At 47.2% G+C, this 17,046-nt stretch overlaps 1 protein-coding gene across 2 annotated transcripts; it reads right to left on the bottom strand.

The window, feature by feature from the left end:
- Positions 1-854: 854 nt before the first annotated feature.
- SOX21 (SRY-box transcription factor 21) lies at positions 855-2,385 on the bottom strand. 2 transcript variants are annotated; one of them, XM_045811019.2, is made up of 2 exons: positions 1,249-2,385; positions 855-1,182 (listed from the first exon to the last, which is right to left on the bottom strand). In XM_045811019.2, exons 1-2 carry the CDS (start codon positions 1,683-1,685, stop codon positions 855-857), a joined length of 765 nt encoding a protein of 254 aa, XP_045666975.1. In that variant the 5' UTR covers positions 1,686-2,385. The 2 variants fall into 2 exon arrangements, with proteins under 2 accessions (XP_045666975.1, XP_045666974.1); XM_045811018.2 differs by having other exon boundaries at positions 855-2,385.
- Between the last annotated feature and the right edge of the window lie 14,661 nt (positions 2,386-17,046).

Raw genomic sequence — 17,046 nt, 5'->3', positions numbered from 1 at the left:
CAGTGCCTTTTATCTTCCTGTAAACTGTGTCAGAAATCCAAGCAAGTGGACTCAGGGAGACTTATCAGTTGTTTTTTTTTTAAGGGATAAAATCCAATTGACAACTTTCCATCTCGCACAGATTTCTTGTTTGCATTCCTTGCTCTTAAGAGCTCTTGCTCTCATTTGCATATGACGTGATAAACAAAAGAAAGCGTGATCATCTCACATACAAAAGGCCAGATTCGAGCCGGTCTCTGGTCAAGAATGGATCCGGTCTGTGAGTTCTGCTTGAGAGAACAGAGTCAAATTGCAAAGTCAAATAGTACAAATAGGGAGCAAGGCCGCTCAGAGCCATCTCGCTCTGAGAAACTAATGACACAGATCAGCTTTTCCCTTGTGCCAGCCATTTCAGACCTAACACTTGAACAGAGTGCATGCGACACAGACCAGGAGGGAAAAAAAAAAGGTAATGAGAAACAAAAACAAAACCGACAATTAACTTCCAACAAACAAAACTGGAAAGCCCAACATGTCAAAAAGTTACTCCTCCACCTCTGTGGGCAAAACGCAACAGGTTCCGAAGTGCAAAGCAAACATCAACTGCTGTCGGATAGAACCGCCCTCCTTAAAGTGGGCTGCCGAAGTGCGGGTCTGAAATGATCTGTGAATTCACACGCACACTCGCCCGAGCACTCGCGCGCTCTGCCACTCGCTCCCCGACTGTCATCTCTGCCTCCGCCTGCACCTATACATCCTATGTACATACAAACCGGGGCCCCCGTCGCGGGAGGGCGCACGGGGAGGCCGCGGAGCTCGTACCTATACATATGTACACGTGTGCACACCGGTCCTCGCGAGGCGGCCCCGCGGGGTCATAGCGCGGCGGCGTAGGCCGCGGGGTAGGGGTCCAGCTGAGGCTTGCCCATGCCCGGCAGCAGGATGTAGGCGAGCGGCGGCTGCAGCCCCGGGCTGGGCCACGCGCTGCAGTTGCACGGGATCATGTAGCCCGGGTTGCCCGGGCTGGGGTGCGAGTGCGTGTGCCCCCCGGCGGCCGCGGCCGCCGCTGCAGCCGCCGCTGCCGCGCCGTGGAAGGCGCCGGCGCCCGCGGTCGGGTAGCCCAGCGACGACGCGTACGGCAGGCCGGACGACGACGACGAGATCTCTGCCATCTTGGAGCCCAAGTCGAGTAGCGAGTAGGGACTACCGGCGGCGGCGGCGGCAGCGGCGGCGGCGGCAGCGGCGGCCGACTGCGGGAAAAAGACGCGCGCGGCGGCGGCGGCAGCGGCGGCGGCCGCCTTTTCGGGATTGGCGAGCAGCGATTCGGGCACCAGGCCGCCGCCCGCGCCCGCGTGCAGCCCGGCGCCCGCCTTGAGCGCCGGGTGCTCGGCGTCGGCCACGCCGCCCAGGCCGTAGGGCACCGGGAAGGCGAACTTGTCCTTCTTGAGCAGCGTCTTGGGCTTGCGCCGCGGTCGGTACTTGTAGTCGGGGTGCTCCTTCATGTGCATGGCGCGCAGGCGCTTCGCCTCGTCGATGAACGGCCGCTTCTCCGACTCGGTGAGAAGCTTCCACTCGGCGCCCAGGCGCTTGCTGATCTCCGAGTTGTGCATCTTGGGGTTTTCCTGGGCCATCTTGCGCCGCTGAGCCCGCGACCACACCATGAAGGCGTTCATGGGCCGCTTGACGTGGTCCACCGGCTTGGACATGCTCTCGCCGTGCCGCGGCTGCAGCCCGCCGCCGCCACCGCCCGGGCCGTCGCCCTCCGCCCGGAGGAAATCAATGTTGGCTGTCCGCGGGGACCCGTTCGGCCTGCCCGCGCTCGCCGGCCCCACTTCGCGCCCGGCGTCGCTCCCGCCCGGGAAGAGGGGGCTGGGGACTGAGCCCAGGGCCGCGCCACGCCCCGGGCCTCCCTGGTCTCTCCCGCCGAGCGCTAGGGAAAATCCTCTCCGGGGCACAGGTACTTCTCGGCGGTGCTCCCACCCCACGGTGGCAGTTTTGCCCTTTGCTTTCTTTTTGTCCTTCCTCTCCGGTTGTGTTTGCTCGCGAACTCCCCGCAGGTAGTCGCTGCCCCGCAGAACTCCCCTCCTCCTCGGTCTTTTCTCTCTTAAATGCAGAGCAGCTCGGAAAGTTGCGTCGCGAAGACCCCACCAAGTTGTTGAGCCGAGGAGCCGGCCGCCGCGTGCTGCCAAGTGCCAGAGGGGGCCCTCGGCGGCTGGAGTGTTTGGGTTCTCCTCGGTGACTTTCTCATTTGACAGTAGCAGATGGGGGTGGGGAAGGAGGGGAGGTGGCCCAGGAGGAGGAAGAGGAGGGGGGGCGGAGGAGGGTCCGGGCGCAGCAAGGGAACGGAGGGCGCAGCAATGGATATAAATACAAATACAGCAGCACCAGCCCGTCTTCCTGACTCGTGGCAGGGCTCGCTGGTGGGAATCTCCCCCACCCCCGATCGGCTGGGGGTTTTGGGGGGGAGATGTCGGCCGCCCCAGCACCTGCCTCGCGGGTCTTCCTCTTCGGCTGCAGGTCCGGGAAGGAGGCTGGAGGCTTGAGCAAGCCTGGGGTCGCTGGGCCTCAGGGGAAATCCTTCCGGCTCGCCGAGGCGCCGTGTCCCGTAGTCCCCCGGGCCATGCCGGCTCCGCTTGCTCTGAGCTCCTCCGGGGGCACCGGCCGACTCGGGTTTCCGGAGCGCTCCGGGCGCGGAGGGCGGCGCTGCCGCGGGGCGGCGCGGCGGGCCGGATACCAGCCGCGTCCCCTCCTGGCTCCTCTCGGCCGCCGCCCGGCACTTGCAACTAACTTCGCCCAAGTTTCCTGCGCCGGCGCCGCCGCGCCCCTCTCGGCGCGCTCGCCTCGGTGCGTGCGCCCGCGTGTGCGCCGCGCCCCGGTTCCCTCTCTACCGGCTTCTCGGGCCAGAGCCTAGCCGGCGCCGGGCGGAGGTGCTGGAGGAGGGAATTTAAGGAAAACGCGCCATCACCTCTATTCGCAGGTCCGCGCTGGGGCTGCTCCCGCTTCCCCCACGCCCGTAGCACAGTGGGCCCCTTCCTGGCCCAGGCCGCCACTCCGCCGCTCCCGAGGGGGCAAGAGCCTTGTGCACGGGCTCAGGTGAGTGTGGCTACCTGCGTGTGCACGCGCCCGGAGCTGGCGCTGGGTGTGCATGTCCAGCCGCGACTGAGTGTGTGTATATCTGGGGGCATGCGGAGGAGGTGGGGCCCAAGACACCAGGAGGGAGGAGGGACCAGCGGAGCCTCCTCCCGCTCCCACACCCCCAGGACCGCGAATTAAACTGGATCCCCTCCGCCCCCTCCATACTCCTCCTCCCACCCCTTTTCACTGGAGAGCAGGTTGAGGCGAGCGGAGAGCTAGGAGCGCGCCGCGGAGTCTGCGCACTGTTTGGTGTTGGCAACCCCTGGTGTCATCCCGGCTACTCTGGCACCCGTCGCGGCTCTGGGATCCTCTGCCCGGAGGAAGGAGGCGTACAGGAGGAGGAGAGCTTCTCCAACTACGGCAGAAGAGGGGACGCACTCTAGAAAATGTTGGAGACTTTTCCTAGGAAGAATGCTCATTTTCCTTGGAGGTCCAGATGTTACTCGCAACAGATGCTGCCCGCATTTTCTTGCGCTGGTGATGCACGCAGTCAGAGGTAGTGAAGTGAAACATACTGAGGAGGAACTGAGCGTGCTCTTGGCAACCCTTTCGGAAAGGAGCTCGCCCAGGCTGAGAATAGGCATCCTTGGCTGACTGTTCAGCTCTTTGAAAAATCTGGGTGTTTTGTTTTGTTTCTATTCTGGTCGACAGAGCCATCTTTATGCTGATCTCTTCAAGGTACAGTTAACTTAACACTATCTCACTTAAATGCACAGCTAGGGCGAAGGTGTTCACAATCAGTGTCAACCGTCGCTCTGAAAGAACAAAGTAAAACATACCAGTCACTCTGTACTGAAATAGCTTTATGCTGTTAAGCTCAGTTTTCTTTAGAAAGAGCAGTTTTTTCCTTATAATTGACATGATGCAAAAACAGCATGATTTTGTTTGCATATTTTTGTCCCTTGGTATGCTGCAACACACTCATTGCATGATCAGTCTGGAGGTTTTGTTCACAAGTTGGCCTGTCCTTCAAGGAGAACTTGCTTGCCTTCTTTCTTTGGCAGTTAGGATTCGACCTAGCCATGTGGCGTGTGCAAGTAGGAAGTTCTAAAAGCGGTTAACTCTTTAAGACTTCCCTGCAATGTATGTTCATCCCATACACAGACACAGAGACAGAGCGTTCATTGATTGCAATTATGAACTTAAATAAAAACTGTTTGGGGCCATCAGATTTACTTAAAAGTTAGGCTTGTTTTATTGCTCATTTTTAAGAATAGCGATTATTGCTTTCATTTTAGTTTCTGTGACATGCAGAAATGTGAGCCACAGTGAAATGTGTGGGAGTCTGTATTTTTCTTACAATATCACATTTATAAATGTTTACTTTGTATTAGTTATGTCCTTGTATTGCTGAAACGATTGAACTGATTTCTGTAGAACCATACTCCTTTACAGGCTCTATAAAGCCACCCCGTCATTCACAGACTCTGGGTGGAGTAACGTTAAAACACTAGCAGGTGTAATTACATAGACTAGAATATTAAATATACTGTTTTGTGATGATAAACTACAAAATTATCATCCCTGAGCTTTAACCCAACTTGTATAGTAGGTTTGAGACAAAAATATTATACACTGTCATATGAAGAACATATGTGTGGGGACGCAAGTCCGAAAAACTGTTATTCACTACACATTGTGAATGAAGTTGAATCTAATCATGAAAATTATCTTGACATATACAGATAAGGGTTGAGAAAAGATATTTATGTTGGTGAGTTAAAATATAACATACTCTTTTCAAATTTACATTTAAAAATCCATTGTAACAAATTATTACTGTGGAAAAAATGTTCATCCATGCGATTGAAATGTGTGCTTATATGTACAACATCTGATAAAAAGTAAGATACATACGCTTCCTTGGATATAGTTTTATAAATTGTGCCGTATTGCCTGTTTAGTGATATTAAATGACCCAAATTCGAAAGTTCTTAAGTCCAAGAAGGTTGAACTGTAGAAAACTAAGGTGCTTTCCATGCCTAAAAAGAAAATGGCTCCCTGTGTGTTTGTTTGCCTAGTCACCAAATTAAATTTCACACATTTCAAAATAGGAGAGATCTGGTTTTCAATTTCGGTGTTCAGGGGATCAGTAGTCTTGGCCTACGCCCTTGCCAGCCAACGCAGGGCCTTCACGTAAGCTGGGAGGAAAAGGCAGGCAAGGCGGCACTGATACTATGACCCAGCATTCACACCTCTCCTCTGAATCCGGCTGAGCTTTTCACAAAGTTTTTATGCCATCCTCTTTCTTATGTGCCAAAATGTAAATTCAGTTTTAAAGTCCACAGATCTTATGCTTGAATTGATATGAAGTTATATTTCTGTTCTTTTTTTTTTTTTACCTAAAGATGAAAAATGCCAAGATATAGGAAAGAGAATAGTCTGAGTGAAAAGTGAAGGCAAAATAAACCGAAAGAGAATTATAAGTTTGATGGGCTTTATATTATTGGTTCTTGATTGGGGGCAACCAGAGATGTGGGTGTCTTATCAGTAGAGTCTGGGTGGGCTCTGTATTTTCCTTGTGGCCACGTCATACCCATGATCACGGATCTATCTCATCAGAAACTGAGAGGCAGACAATCTCTCTGGAAAAGTTTGTGAGTCTGTATAAATCCAGTTTCTTCTCTCCCCCCACCCCCAAGTCCTCCCCAGTAAATGGTCTTTTTTCAGTTCTAAAGCTTTCACTAGGAGGCAGCAATGAGGTGGTTGGGGAATTAAAAAAACAAAACAAAACAAAAACCCAACCTTGGCAACCCAGACCTTTCTTTCTCTTTCTCTTCCACAAAAGAGAGGAGAATATCTGGGTCCCAAAGGAAGACAAGGGATCAGAATGAACTAAATAATTTTCCTCCATCCTCTCTGTCCCCACTCCCGTACTGGATTTCCACCGAGCTGGCTCACCAGCACATTTTTCCTAGAACCACGGAGGTGGTGAACCACAGCAAAAGCCCACTAGTGGGGGACCAAGGGGTGAGCAGAAGCAAGTGGCTGGGCAGTAAAGGTGACGCCTGCAGAGTGCAGAGGCTAAGTCTTTGCACCTGGGAACACTAGCAGCGACAGAGAACTTTGGGGTTCTGCTCTTAATCAAGTATAATGAAAGAATTCGTAAGCTTTCATACCTGCATAGAAAGGTAATACAGCCTGTTTGTCCGGTTAAGGAGGAAACAAGCAAACTGTGACAAAAGCTACCTTACTTGGGCTCTTGTCACAGTTTTCTAGTCCCACTCCTCAAGCTCCCTAGCTCTTCTCCCATCAGCCCTCAAAAGGGGGAAAACCCCAAATCTGGGGTCCACAGAAAGCAAAAGAGGCGTTGGGTCAGTCACGGCAGGGGCCAACAGCTGCACCTTTTTGAGATGTCTGTCCCTTTCTTCTCACTGCTCCTGCCATACCTGGAAACTGAGACTAGACAAATCAATCACGGAGACACTTTTTCTCATCCCTCCTTAGCAATGCTCACGCAGGCTAGCATTTGCAAAAAGGAGCTTTACCTAGATGACAGAGCAAGAAAAACAAAATTTAAAAAAGCGCTCTCTCTCACTTCCCTCCTCCCCACCAAAAACACCTAAGGGAAAAAAAGACAATGCAAATAATCCGTGACAGACTCCTTCCCAAAGTACTGATTTCAGATCCCAAGAATTTCTTCAAAGCAATGGAGAGATTTACCTCTCTCAGGACGAGAGGTTCTTGAAGTGTGAGGGAGCCAGCCGTGAACAAACCCAGCACTGAACGAGGCCATTCGGCATACCCTGTGGCCCGTGTGATGAAAAATCTTTCCCGCCCGTCTGCAGATGAGGAGACTGTGTTCTGGTGTGGGGGGGTTACTTGTCAACTTCATCACCACACGGGGGGCTCTGGTTGATTCTGAGAAGGAAGAAAGCTGAGAGAGGGAGTACCCCTTAAGTGTTCCAGCAGGGTGGTCAAGAAGCCATGCTTCTGGTTTCCAAACTCCCCCTGCCTTACTGTCCCCCCTTCCAGCGTCCAGATGGCCCTGCCCTGAGTGTTTCTCCCTCTCAGCTCCTGTCTAAGGATGGGTCTGCTTTCGAGCTCATTTGCTGAGCAGACTGGATCATTTATAGCTATCATATAATCAGTTCTTAAGGTACCGTACCTTTTACATACACTATCTTACTTACTTTTTTAGGTGGGGAACCCAGCGTCAGAGCTGATGAATAACCTGCCCAAAGTCCCACAACCCAAAATGGAGGAACGGCCTTTGAATTAAGCTGATGTTCCTCACCACCACCACCACTCTGAGACCCGGCACAACACTCAGCCCCCACCTGGCACAGATTCTTCATTCCACCCACATCCTCAGGCCTCTGTGACTCACTCCATGCCCCACCGCCCCTCTGAGGGAGCGCCCAGTGGCAATCTCCCCAGGAAGGTGTTCCAAACTCACTGCAGCACCCCAATCACCAGAGGCAGTCTCTCAAAGTCCCGTCCTGGCTCCTGTGGTTCTCAGCACAGACCGGGTCTCAGCCGCAACCCACCTTCCCGCCCTCTGTGGGCCTCCCACAGCCAGCACCGAACAGGGGCCAGCCCTCCACCTCTGACAGCCGAGGGCGAGGGCGGCTGAAAGAGAGTCTCCTTCCAGTGATCTCTAATCTCAGTCTTTCTGTTCCCTCAACATAAGAGATGTTCCCTGTCCATCCCCCCTCTCTCCTTCCCTCTTTCCTTCCCTCATCCCTCTAGACCTTTCTTTTGTAAACTCCAAGCACACAAAGTTGGTATAATCACAATTCCCACCCGATTTATGACACACTCCCCTGTTTGCTCCCTCAGTGGTCTGTTTGTTTAATAAAGTAACAACGAATCCACCCCTCAAAATAAAATCTGCCAGTAAACCTGTATCAAACCAAACGATCTCCCCAGTGAACTATGTACTTGCGTCCCTGACCCTATGTCACGATCTTTATTCCTTTTTTTTTAAAAAAATTTAGCTATATAGTTTTTTCATCTATATGTATCCTTTAAAAGTGCATTTTTATTTTAATTTTTTTAGGTCATATCTATTTATGAACTGTTTTCATTTAATTATATTGTTTGGATTCAATATTACTGCATATCGCTGAGTTCATTCATCCTAGATGCTATGTAATAGTCAATAATATAAGTACACCGCGGTGTAGCTGCTTATACTCTCCTGTTAAGGAGCATGTGGGTCCTTTCCAGTTTTTCACCACGGGTGCTGGCTGCTCGAGGCACTCTTGTTCGTGTGTATTGTACCCATGCAAGAGATGTTACAGGCACAAATGGGAAATACGTCGTGCTGTACCCCTTTTCCAAGTGTGTCCCTTTGCGTTTCTGTTTGCTTTTGACTTTTTCCTGAGCATTCAGAGAAGTTGTCTTTTATATTTTGTCCCAAGTTTATCGTTATTATCTATGGGTGGGTTGGTCTTATAGGAGCTCTTTCTCCATTTCCAGAATCCATCTGAAATTGAGATAAGGTTTGATTTTTTTCCCCCTGTTAGGATACTCCGTTTTCTAGAACCATTAATTGAAAAGACTGCTTTCTTACACTGCTCATTAGTGCTACAATTGCCGTCTGATGTGAGTCAGTTTCTGAGCTCTTCATATTGCTTCATATTATTCAGCTTTTCTTTTTTTTCACTAATATTGCACTATCCTAATTTCTGTCTTTTTTTTTTTTAAAGATTTTATTTATTTATTTGACAGAGATAGAGACAGCCAGTGAGAGAGGGAACACAAGCAGGGGGAGTGGGAGAGGAAGAAGCAGGCTCATTAGCGGAGGAGCCTGATGTGGGGCTCGATCCCATAACTTCAGGATCACGCCCTGAGCCGAAGGCAGACGCTTAACCGCTGTGCCACCCAGGCGCCCCGCACTATCCTAATTTCTGGCAGAACAAGTCTTCTCATCTTGTTCTTACTCAAAAGTATCTTGGCTACTCTTGGCCCTTGCATTTCCATATAAATTTTAGAACAGATTTTAGGTTCCAATAGTCTTTAAAAACCCTAAATTTTAAAGCTATTTTAATTTTTAACTTGAGGTATAATTGGCGTATAACATTATATTAGTTTTAGGTGTACAATATAATGGTTTGGTATTTGTATACATTAAGAAGTGATCACCACAATAAGTCTAATTAACATCTGTCATCATAAGTAATTACAAAATTTTTTTGTTGTGATGAGAACTTTTGAGATCTACTAAAACCCAAACATTTTTTAAAAGATTTTATTTATTTATTTGAGAGAGACAGAGAGAAAGAGAGCGCACACATGAGTGGGGGAAAAGGAGCAGAGGGAGGGGGCAAACTCCCCACTGAGCAGGGAGTCCGATATGGGGCTCAATCCCAGGACTCGGAGATCATGACCTGAGCCGAAGGCAGATGCTTAACTGACTGAGCCACCCAGGTGCCTCAACCAAACATCTTTTAAAAGCCTTTTAGTTAAGATTGCTGTGATTCTTGAGGTTGATTTAAGGAGAACTGACATCTTTACAATTTTAACACTTGGAATCCATGAGCCTAGTTTCCTTCCCCTAATTTTGTTGTTCTTTAATAGTCTGAGTGGTACCTTACAGTTTTCTAGTAGAATTCTTACTCATTTATTATACCTAGGTTTTTAAAACTATTTTTGATGCTATTATAAATAGCATATTTTATTTTATTTATTTTTCTTAAAGATTTATTTATTTGACAGAGATAGAGACAGCCAGCAAGAGAGGGAACACAAGCAGGGGGAGTGGGAGAGGAAGAAGCAGGCCCCCAGCTAAGGAGCCGAACGTGGGGCTCGATCCCAGAATGCTGGGATCACGCCCTGAGCTGAAGGCAGACGCATAACGACTGAACCACCCAGGCGCCTCTAAATAGCATATTTTAAAGATATCTTCTTAAAAAGATGATAGCTTTTATTTTTTTTTATTTTTATTTTTTTAAAGATTTTATTTATTTATTCGACAGAGACAGAGACAGCCAGCGAGAGAGGGAACACAAGCAGGGGGAGTGGGAGAGGAAGAAGCAGGCTCATAGCGGAGGAGCCCGATGTGGGGCTTGATCCCAGAACACCGAGATCACGCCCCGAGCCGAAGGCAGATGCTTAACCGCTGTGCCACCCAGGCGCCCCTAAAAAGATGATAGCTTTTAAATAATTTTATATTCTATTGTTGGCATACAGAAATACAACAGATTTTTGTATATTGACTCTCAGTGGCAACCTTGTGAAACCATTTTTAATTCAAGTAATTTATTTGTGTGTTCTTTTGGATTTTCTACATACAAAATCGTATCATCTGTGAATATTGAGAGTTTTCTTTCTTCCTTTCCAATCTTGTACATTTTATTTCCGTTTTCTTGTCTTATTGCACTGTCTAGACTCCTCAGTTCCTTGTTGAACAGAAGTTGTGATAGTGGGCATCTTTGTGTTTTTCCTGACCTGTGTATGGCATAGTGGGGGGAGGAAGTCATGGTACTCTTTTTAGAGCTTGGGGCTGTCAATGATCTAGTTCAGTCCTGATCCCACTGTCACCCAATCACCCATATCTACCCATTTTCCTGGGATTCTGCTTGGTTATGCTTTTCTTACTTTGCACAGTTTGTTCAACCATCCAGTTTTTATCTCTAGAACAACAACAAGGCCACCTGGTTGGGTCCATGAACTCTGCACACTGGAAGAATAACTCCAATGGTATAAATTTCTGCATCTTCCATTCCTCTAACAGCCTGGCAGAAGTATTTGCCAAATATCGTTGCTCATTCCCTGCCTGGTTTTCATGTTAGACTGTTTGCCCTGTCCTGTGTTAGTGCCACTTTGGTAACTGCATCTTGCATTAGGAACTGTAGCCTCTATGCCTGCACCATTAGGGGCTAGGTGGTGAGACTAGTTTTCTCTAGCTTCTTGTACCACCATGGAGAAGGTCACCACTTGTTCCAGCCTCAGTGCTCAGTGTATTGAGGACAGGACAAGTCCTCCATTTAGGCAAGTCCATGCCTAAATCAGGATGTTTGTTTCCCCAGCAGCATAATGTTTCCTTTCCTTGTCCTAGAGGCACAGTAAATATAACCCACAAGCAAGCAAATGACATTACTCCTTCTAATTTTTGTGACTTCTGTGTACTAAGGAGGATACAAGGCAGCAATCCAGAAGCATTGGGGAATGATGGTTCGTCTGATAGCAGTCTGCACCTAATCATTCCAGCTGCCTGAGAAGTTGACTCATGACCTCAGTGGACTTATCGCCCCCCCCTGGTATTTGGAGAGCCACATTGTATTGTAACGCTTTGTTTGTGCACTAAAGTGTTTCTATACACTGACTTCCTAGTTGACGTGTCCTTTTGTTCATAATCAGCCTCCAATTTCACATTCCAGTCAGTTGTCAGGAGTGGCCAGACTCTATGATCATAGGCATGCCTGCAGCGAGGCTTTCAAGGCACTTTTAAAACAGTATTTGACATTTATGCATGTACATTGTCTCCTAGCAAATACATCTATTGCTGTCCAACAAAGCCTGGTATTTGATAAAATTTGTCTTTGTTTATTTACTTGAGGCAAAGGGCCCTTTCATTGTGTCCCTGGGCTTGCTTTTTAATAAAATACTGCCTTTACTATCAGGACCCAGGGAAGTGAGTTAAGAGGCTGGCGACAACCTGACAAGAAAATATTATCTGATTGATTCATTAATAATAATTTGGAGTTGCTTCTTTTATTAACACAGCGTCGAGAGGCTGGGTTGCCTGCTCTTTGCTTTGGGTTTCTCGGCGCCCGGCCCAACTACTATTCCAGCGCCAGGATCTCTGGATTTCAACTATGAACTCATTATGTGGTCCCTGACTTCACTTGAAACATCCTAAGGGCAGAGACCGTATCTTATTATCTTTACATCTCAGCGCCTAGTGAGCCTCCTGGCGTCGAATAGGCGCGAAATAAATTGCTGAATGAGTGAGTCGCCCCACGCTCGAGGTCCGTGCGCACTCCGCCAAGGAGGGGTAGAGGCTCTCACCGCACGATTCGGGCACAGGATTAGGAAGCTACTCTCGATCAGTTATTTAATTAATTAATCTTAATGAAGTCTAGAGTTGTGCTGGAAATGAGGCGACCTCCGTAACGTCTCCGATACCCCTAGCAAAGCTCCCACGTTCTTGCCCTCTGTAGCCGGGGTACGCGGTCAGTATTGAGGTTCTTATCTCCCACTGCATCTGAGGACTCGTCTGCAGCAAGGCCCATAGCTCTTAGTTTTCCACGGCAGAAGCTGTTTCACCTCCGGTGTTTTGAAGTTCCTTGACTATCAAATGAAAATTTACAGTTGAATTAAATCAACATATACTTTTATATTTTTATAAAATGAAGGAAATACTTAAAGCATTTAAAGGTGATTGTACATCTCACTGGCTACGTTCTGAACACCACATGCTTTTTCCAGGCTTTTACCGTGAATGATACAGTTTTTAGCCTAAGAGCCTGAGGCAGTGAGCCCTCAGCCCTTCTATCCAGGGTGTCAGACTCACAGGTGTGCCAAGATTAGCCTTTTTTTTTTTTTTTCAAAAGCTGTATTTGAATCACAAAGCAGGGCCTTGGGAAGAGGGCAGGTCAAAGGGGACTTAAAGATTTTGTTCTGCTCCTCTGCTGTGGCCTGAGTTTGTGTGTGCCACCCCCAAATTCATATGTTGAAGACCTAACCCCCAGTGTGACTGTATTTGGAATGGGGCCTCTACAGAAGTAATTAAGTTTAAAAAATGTCATAAGGGTACGGCCCTGATACAACAGGGTCAGTGTCCTTGGAAGAAGAGACAGCAGTTGGGGCACCTGGGTGGCACAGCGGTTAAGCGTCTGCCTTCGGCTCAGGGCGTGATCCTGGCGTTATGGGATCGAGCCCCACATCAGGCTCCTCCGCTATGAGCCTGCTTCTTCCTCTCCCACTCCCCCTGCTTGTGTTCCCTCTCTCACTGGCTGTCTCTATCTCTGTCAAATAAATAAATAAAATCTTAAAAAAAAAAAAAGAGACAGCAGTAAGTTAGCTCACTCTCTCTGCGTGTACTCAGAGGAAAGGCCACGTGAAGACAAAACCACTGACTGCAAGCCAGGGAGAGAGAACCTGCTGGAATCTTGATCTTGGACTTCCTAGCCTCTAGAACTATGAAAAAAAATTCTGTTGTTTACGACACTCAGTCTGAGGTATTTTGCTATGGCAACCTCCGCTGACTCAGGTACCTTAGAACTATAGTGTTTGATATTTTACATCAAAATGTCTTTTTTGTATTATTTTTGTCACAGAAAAGCTAATATATATAACCCTCATCCACTGACAACTTCACATCACCTCACCCCAGAAATGAAGTAAATCATTCTGGGGTAGATAATATCCTTCATTATTTTCAATGATGGAAATTGGTTCCATTTATACGTATAGAATCATTTAATGGCACCAACTGTGAAAATTGTGATATTTTTTATCTTTGCTCTTAGACCAGTGGAGTTCTGGGATTCTGAGGTGGGACTGAGGAGCTCTACCCACAGGTCTGAGGCAGGGGTCTTTGAGACAGGACTGGGTGACTCTGCACTGCTTCAGGTGATGATCCCAGAGGCAAAATTTGTAAGGGTGGGTGAAAAAAGCTACTATGAGCATTCACACTGCACTGCTTTTAAGGAATTATTGCAATTAAGTCTACATGGGGTTGGGAGGACAGACTGAGGGTTAAGTGTGTGAATCTTTATTTTTGTATAGCCATAGAAATTTAATGGGCTGCTTCCACCAACCTGTGCTCGATGACTACAGACTTTATGGCAGATGACAGATTGAGGCAAATTCTCTGGGACTCCTTCATGGAGAGAGAGGTGAAGTGTTAATAACTCACCCAGTGAATCTGGGCTTGTCTTAGTGAATGGCTTGACTGCACAGGACACAGCGAAAAATGTTATCGTGGGACTTGCAGCTTTCACCTGGGTCTCTTGGTCTCTGGGAGCCCTGAGCTTCCGTGTGAAAATTCCAACTACTCTGAGACCCTCTATTTAGAGAGATGCTTTGATAGATGGGACCGTTTGATTCAAGGCTTCTGGCCGTCACTGCCAAGGAGCTAGCCATGAGAGTATGCTGTCTTGAATCGTCCAGAGTGGCTCATTCACCCGCAGGATCCTGCAGCATGACCTTCGTCCTGCCGTGTGCAACAGAAGAATTGCCTAGCTGAGCCCTGCCCCAGTACCTGACTCACAGAATCATGAGCTATAATACAATGCCTGTATGACACCACGCAGTTTAGGGACAGCTCGTGATGCAGCCATAGAAAACCAGAACAGCCTTCATCTGGACATCAAAGTCAAGAGTACAGTAATGAACTAAATAAATCAATCTACTACCGTACAAGTTGATTCTGTTGAAGATTCCTTAGTGCCCTTTGACCTGGAGAAGTCAGATTTACTCTAGCAAGTAAAGGAGGAAAACAGAGGTGGTAGTGCCTGCAGGGGGAGACTTTCTCTCAGTGCAAAGGAAATGGCTTCACAACTGGAGGAAATCTGTGTCTGGCGGCCTCCTCCCCACCCACCTTATGACATTTAATATGGTTTTGCAGGAAGGATGGAGAAATTAGGAGCCCTATGCATAGCGGAGACTACTCTCTTGTAATCTCTTCTCCCTTTCAGTAATGGGCCTTAATTTTCGATCCTGAAAACAAGTTAGTCTTTTTTTCAGTCACTGCCTAGAAAATTTAATTTTCTCCTCCAAATTTTCTGAGAGTAGCCAGTCAGCCATATATACCTTTTACTCTCCACAGGAGAGAGACAAACGTTATATAACCATGTATGCCACTTTTCATCTGTACGATTATGGTTTAAAGGAAATTCTTTAAAAAACCAGTGCTTCCAATCTAGAGTATTAGAAGATCTCAATTAAAAAGACAAATACACAGACATCAAATATTTTATATTCCTTGTTAATATTTGTCTGGTGTCTAAGGTGGGCACATATTGCATGGTGCACTGGGTGTTATATGCAAATAATGAATCATGGAACATTGCATCAAAAACTGGGGATGTACTGTATGGTGACTAATATAACAAAATAAAAATTGTAAAAAAAATAAAATAAAAAACAGAAAAAACAGAAAAAAACATTTGTCTGGTGTCAGCAAGGTTCTAGAGTCCCTAAGCATAGTCCTTGTTTGAGAGATTAAATTCAGGATTACGTTTCTTTTTCCTTTTAAACTCTAAATTTTGGATTTTATTATTTTGAAATATATGTGAATAAATTATCTTCATTGGCCTGAGAAGGTAATCTGTTATTTAATGAGAGCCAACTGCACATCTAACAATGATACTGTTAAAAACAAAACAGAGTAGCAGCAGAAGACATTCCCTAGAAGACATACGACCTTTACTGAAAAATTAACATGTAACAAAGGACGGTGATGACATTTATTTGGGGGTGGTTCCACCCCCTTTTCTTTAGCCATGAGCTTTTCACTTTCATCTCTTTGGGGGGATGTGTTGCTTAAGGAAAATATTAGTAATGTCTGCAAAGATGGATTAATAAATTCCATAGCCGACTGGACTCCTACTCAGCCTGATGACTCAGTGGTTTTGTGGTTTCTGACGTCAGCAGAGCCCATCAATTAAAATCCATACTGCAATTAATGAGTTTTTAATTATAAGCACTCTGAATAGGACACTACCATAGAGAATAAACAATACGTATTAAAAAGGCAGGTAGGAGCAGCACAACGCAAGAAACACTAAACCGGGGATCACACGTTCTGTGTTTGAGCTCCCTCTCTGCTTGGTTTCCAGCTTAATTTGTGGAGCCTCGGTTTTGGTTTTATCAACTGCAAAATGGTCACAGTGCCACCTGGCTTAACTAACTTGCGACGTTGTTGCACAGGTTAGAATAAAATGAGGCAAAGCGAATGAGTGGTAAAGTGTTGTTTTTCAGAAAAGTAGCTGTTAACTGGCCAAACCAAGGGGAGAGACGGAGAGGTATCTGGTTCCCCTGGGACCGTGCAGGGAAGATGGCTGCACATTAGGTCCCGTGCAGAGAAACTTCCAGAGCCCCTCAGAGGTTGAGTTGGCTGGAAGCGTTCATGCTATTTTTCCCCACAGGATGTTTTCCGTGTTAAGGCACATTGTCAGGCTTGTTCACTCTGCCTCCTCTGTGGTCTCTCTGATGCCCAGCACCCTTCCTCATCCCTCCCAGGACTCAGTCATCAGAGCGGTCGTGTCATGTAGTACTTCTCTAAAGCTTCTTCACTAGGACATATTCTACCGTACCATGCAGTTCACCCATGGAAAGTGTGCGAGTCGATGTTTTTTAGTGTATTCACAGAGCTGTGCAACCATTACAACAATCAATTTTAGACCATTTTTATCACTAAAAGAAATGTTATTTTTTAAAACAGGAAATGTTATCCTCATTAGCAGTCAAGCTGCATTATACCTCAGCTGCCTCCCCTCCCCTCAGCCCCGAGCCACCACGAATCTACTTTCTATCTCTACAGATTTGCCCATTCTGGACATTTCACATAACCATGCAATAGTGGTCTTTTGTGAGGGACCTCTTTCACTCAGCACCATGTTTCGAGGTTCATCTGTGTTGTAACATCTATCAGTGGTTTACTCAGTTTTATTGTCGGCTAATATTCCCTTGTATGGCTGTACTACATTGTACTCACCCACTATTCAGTTGGTGGCCACGGAGGATGTTTCTGTAATGTAGCTATTATGATTACTGTTGCCACGAGCAGCTATGTAGAAGTGTTTGTGTGAACGCAGGCTTTTCTTTTTCTTGCATATGCCTAGGAGTGGAATTGCTCGTGATATGGCAACTCTCTGTTTAACCTTCTGATTTGAAATCCTCATCGGTAGAATGATAATGTAATAAGGGTCTTAGCTAACTGTTTAGCTATTTTTTCCAAAGCAACTGTAAATTGTAAATTTACATTGTAAATCCCTATTAGCAGTGTATGAGGGTGCCAGTTTTTCCACATCCTGG

This window comes from Ursus americanus, chromosome 10 (genome assembly GCF_024610735.1).
Source record: "Ursus americanus isolate L20-20 chromosome 10, mUrsAme1.1.p, whole genome shotgun sequence".
In the NCBI taxonomy this organism is placed as follows: domain Eukaryota; kingdom Metazoa; phylum Chordata; class Mammalia; order Carnivora; family Ursidae; genus Ursus; species Ursus americanus.
The sequence above is the reverse complement of the archived record's forward strand: the minus strand, read 5'-3'. Positions and strand labels throughout refer to the sequence as shown.

Bases quoted from the DNA above. Each gene is read 5' to 3' on its own strand.
- SOX21 (XM_045811018.2), bottom strand. From the start codon at position 1,685: ATGTCCAAGCCGGTGGACCACGTCAAGCGGCCCATGAACGCCTTCATG.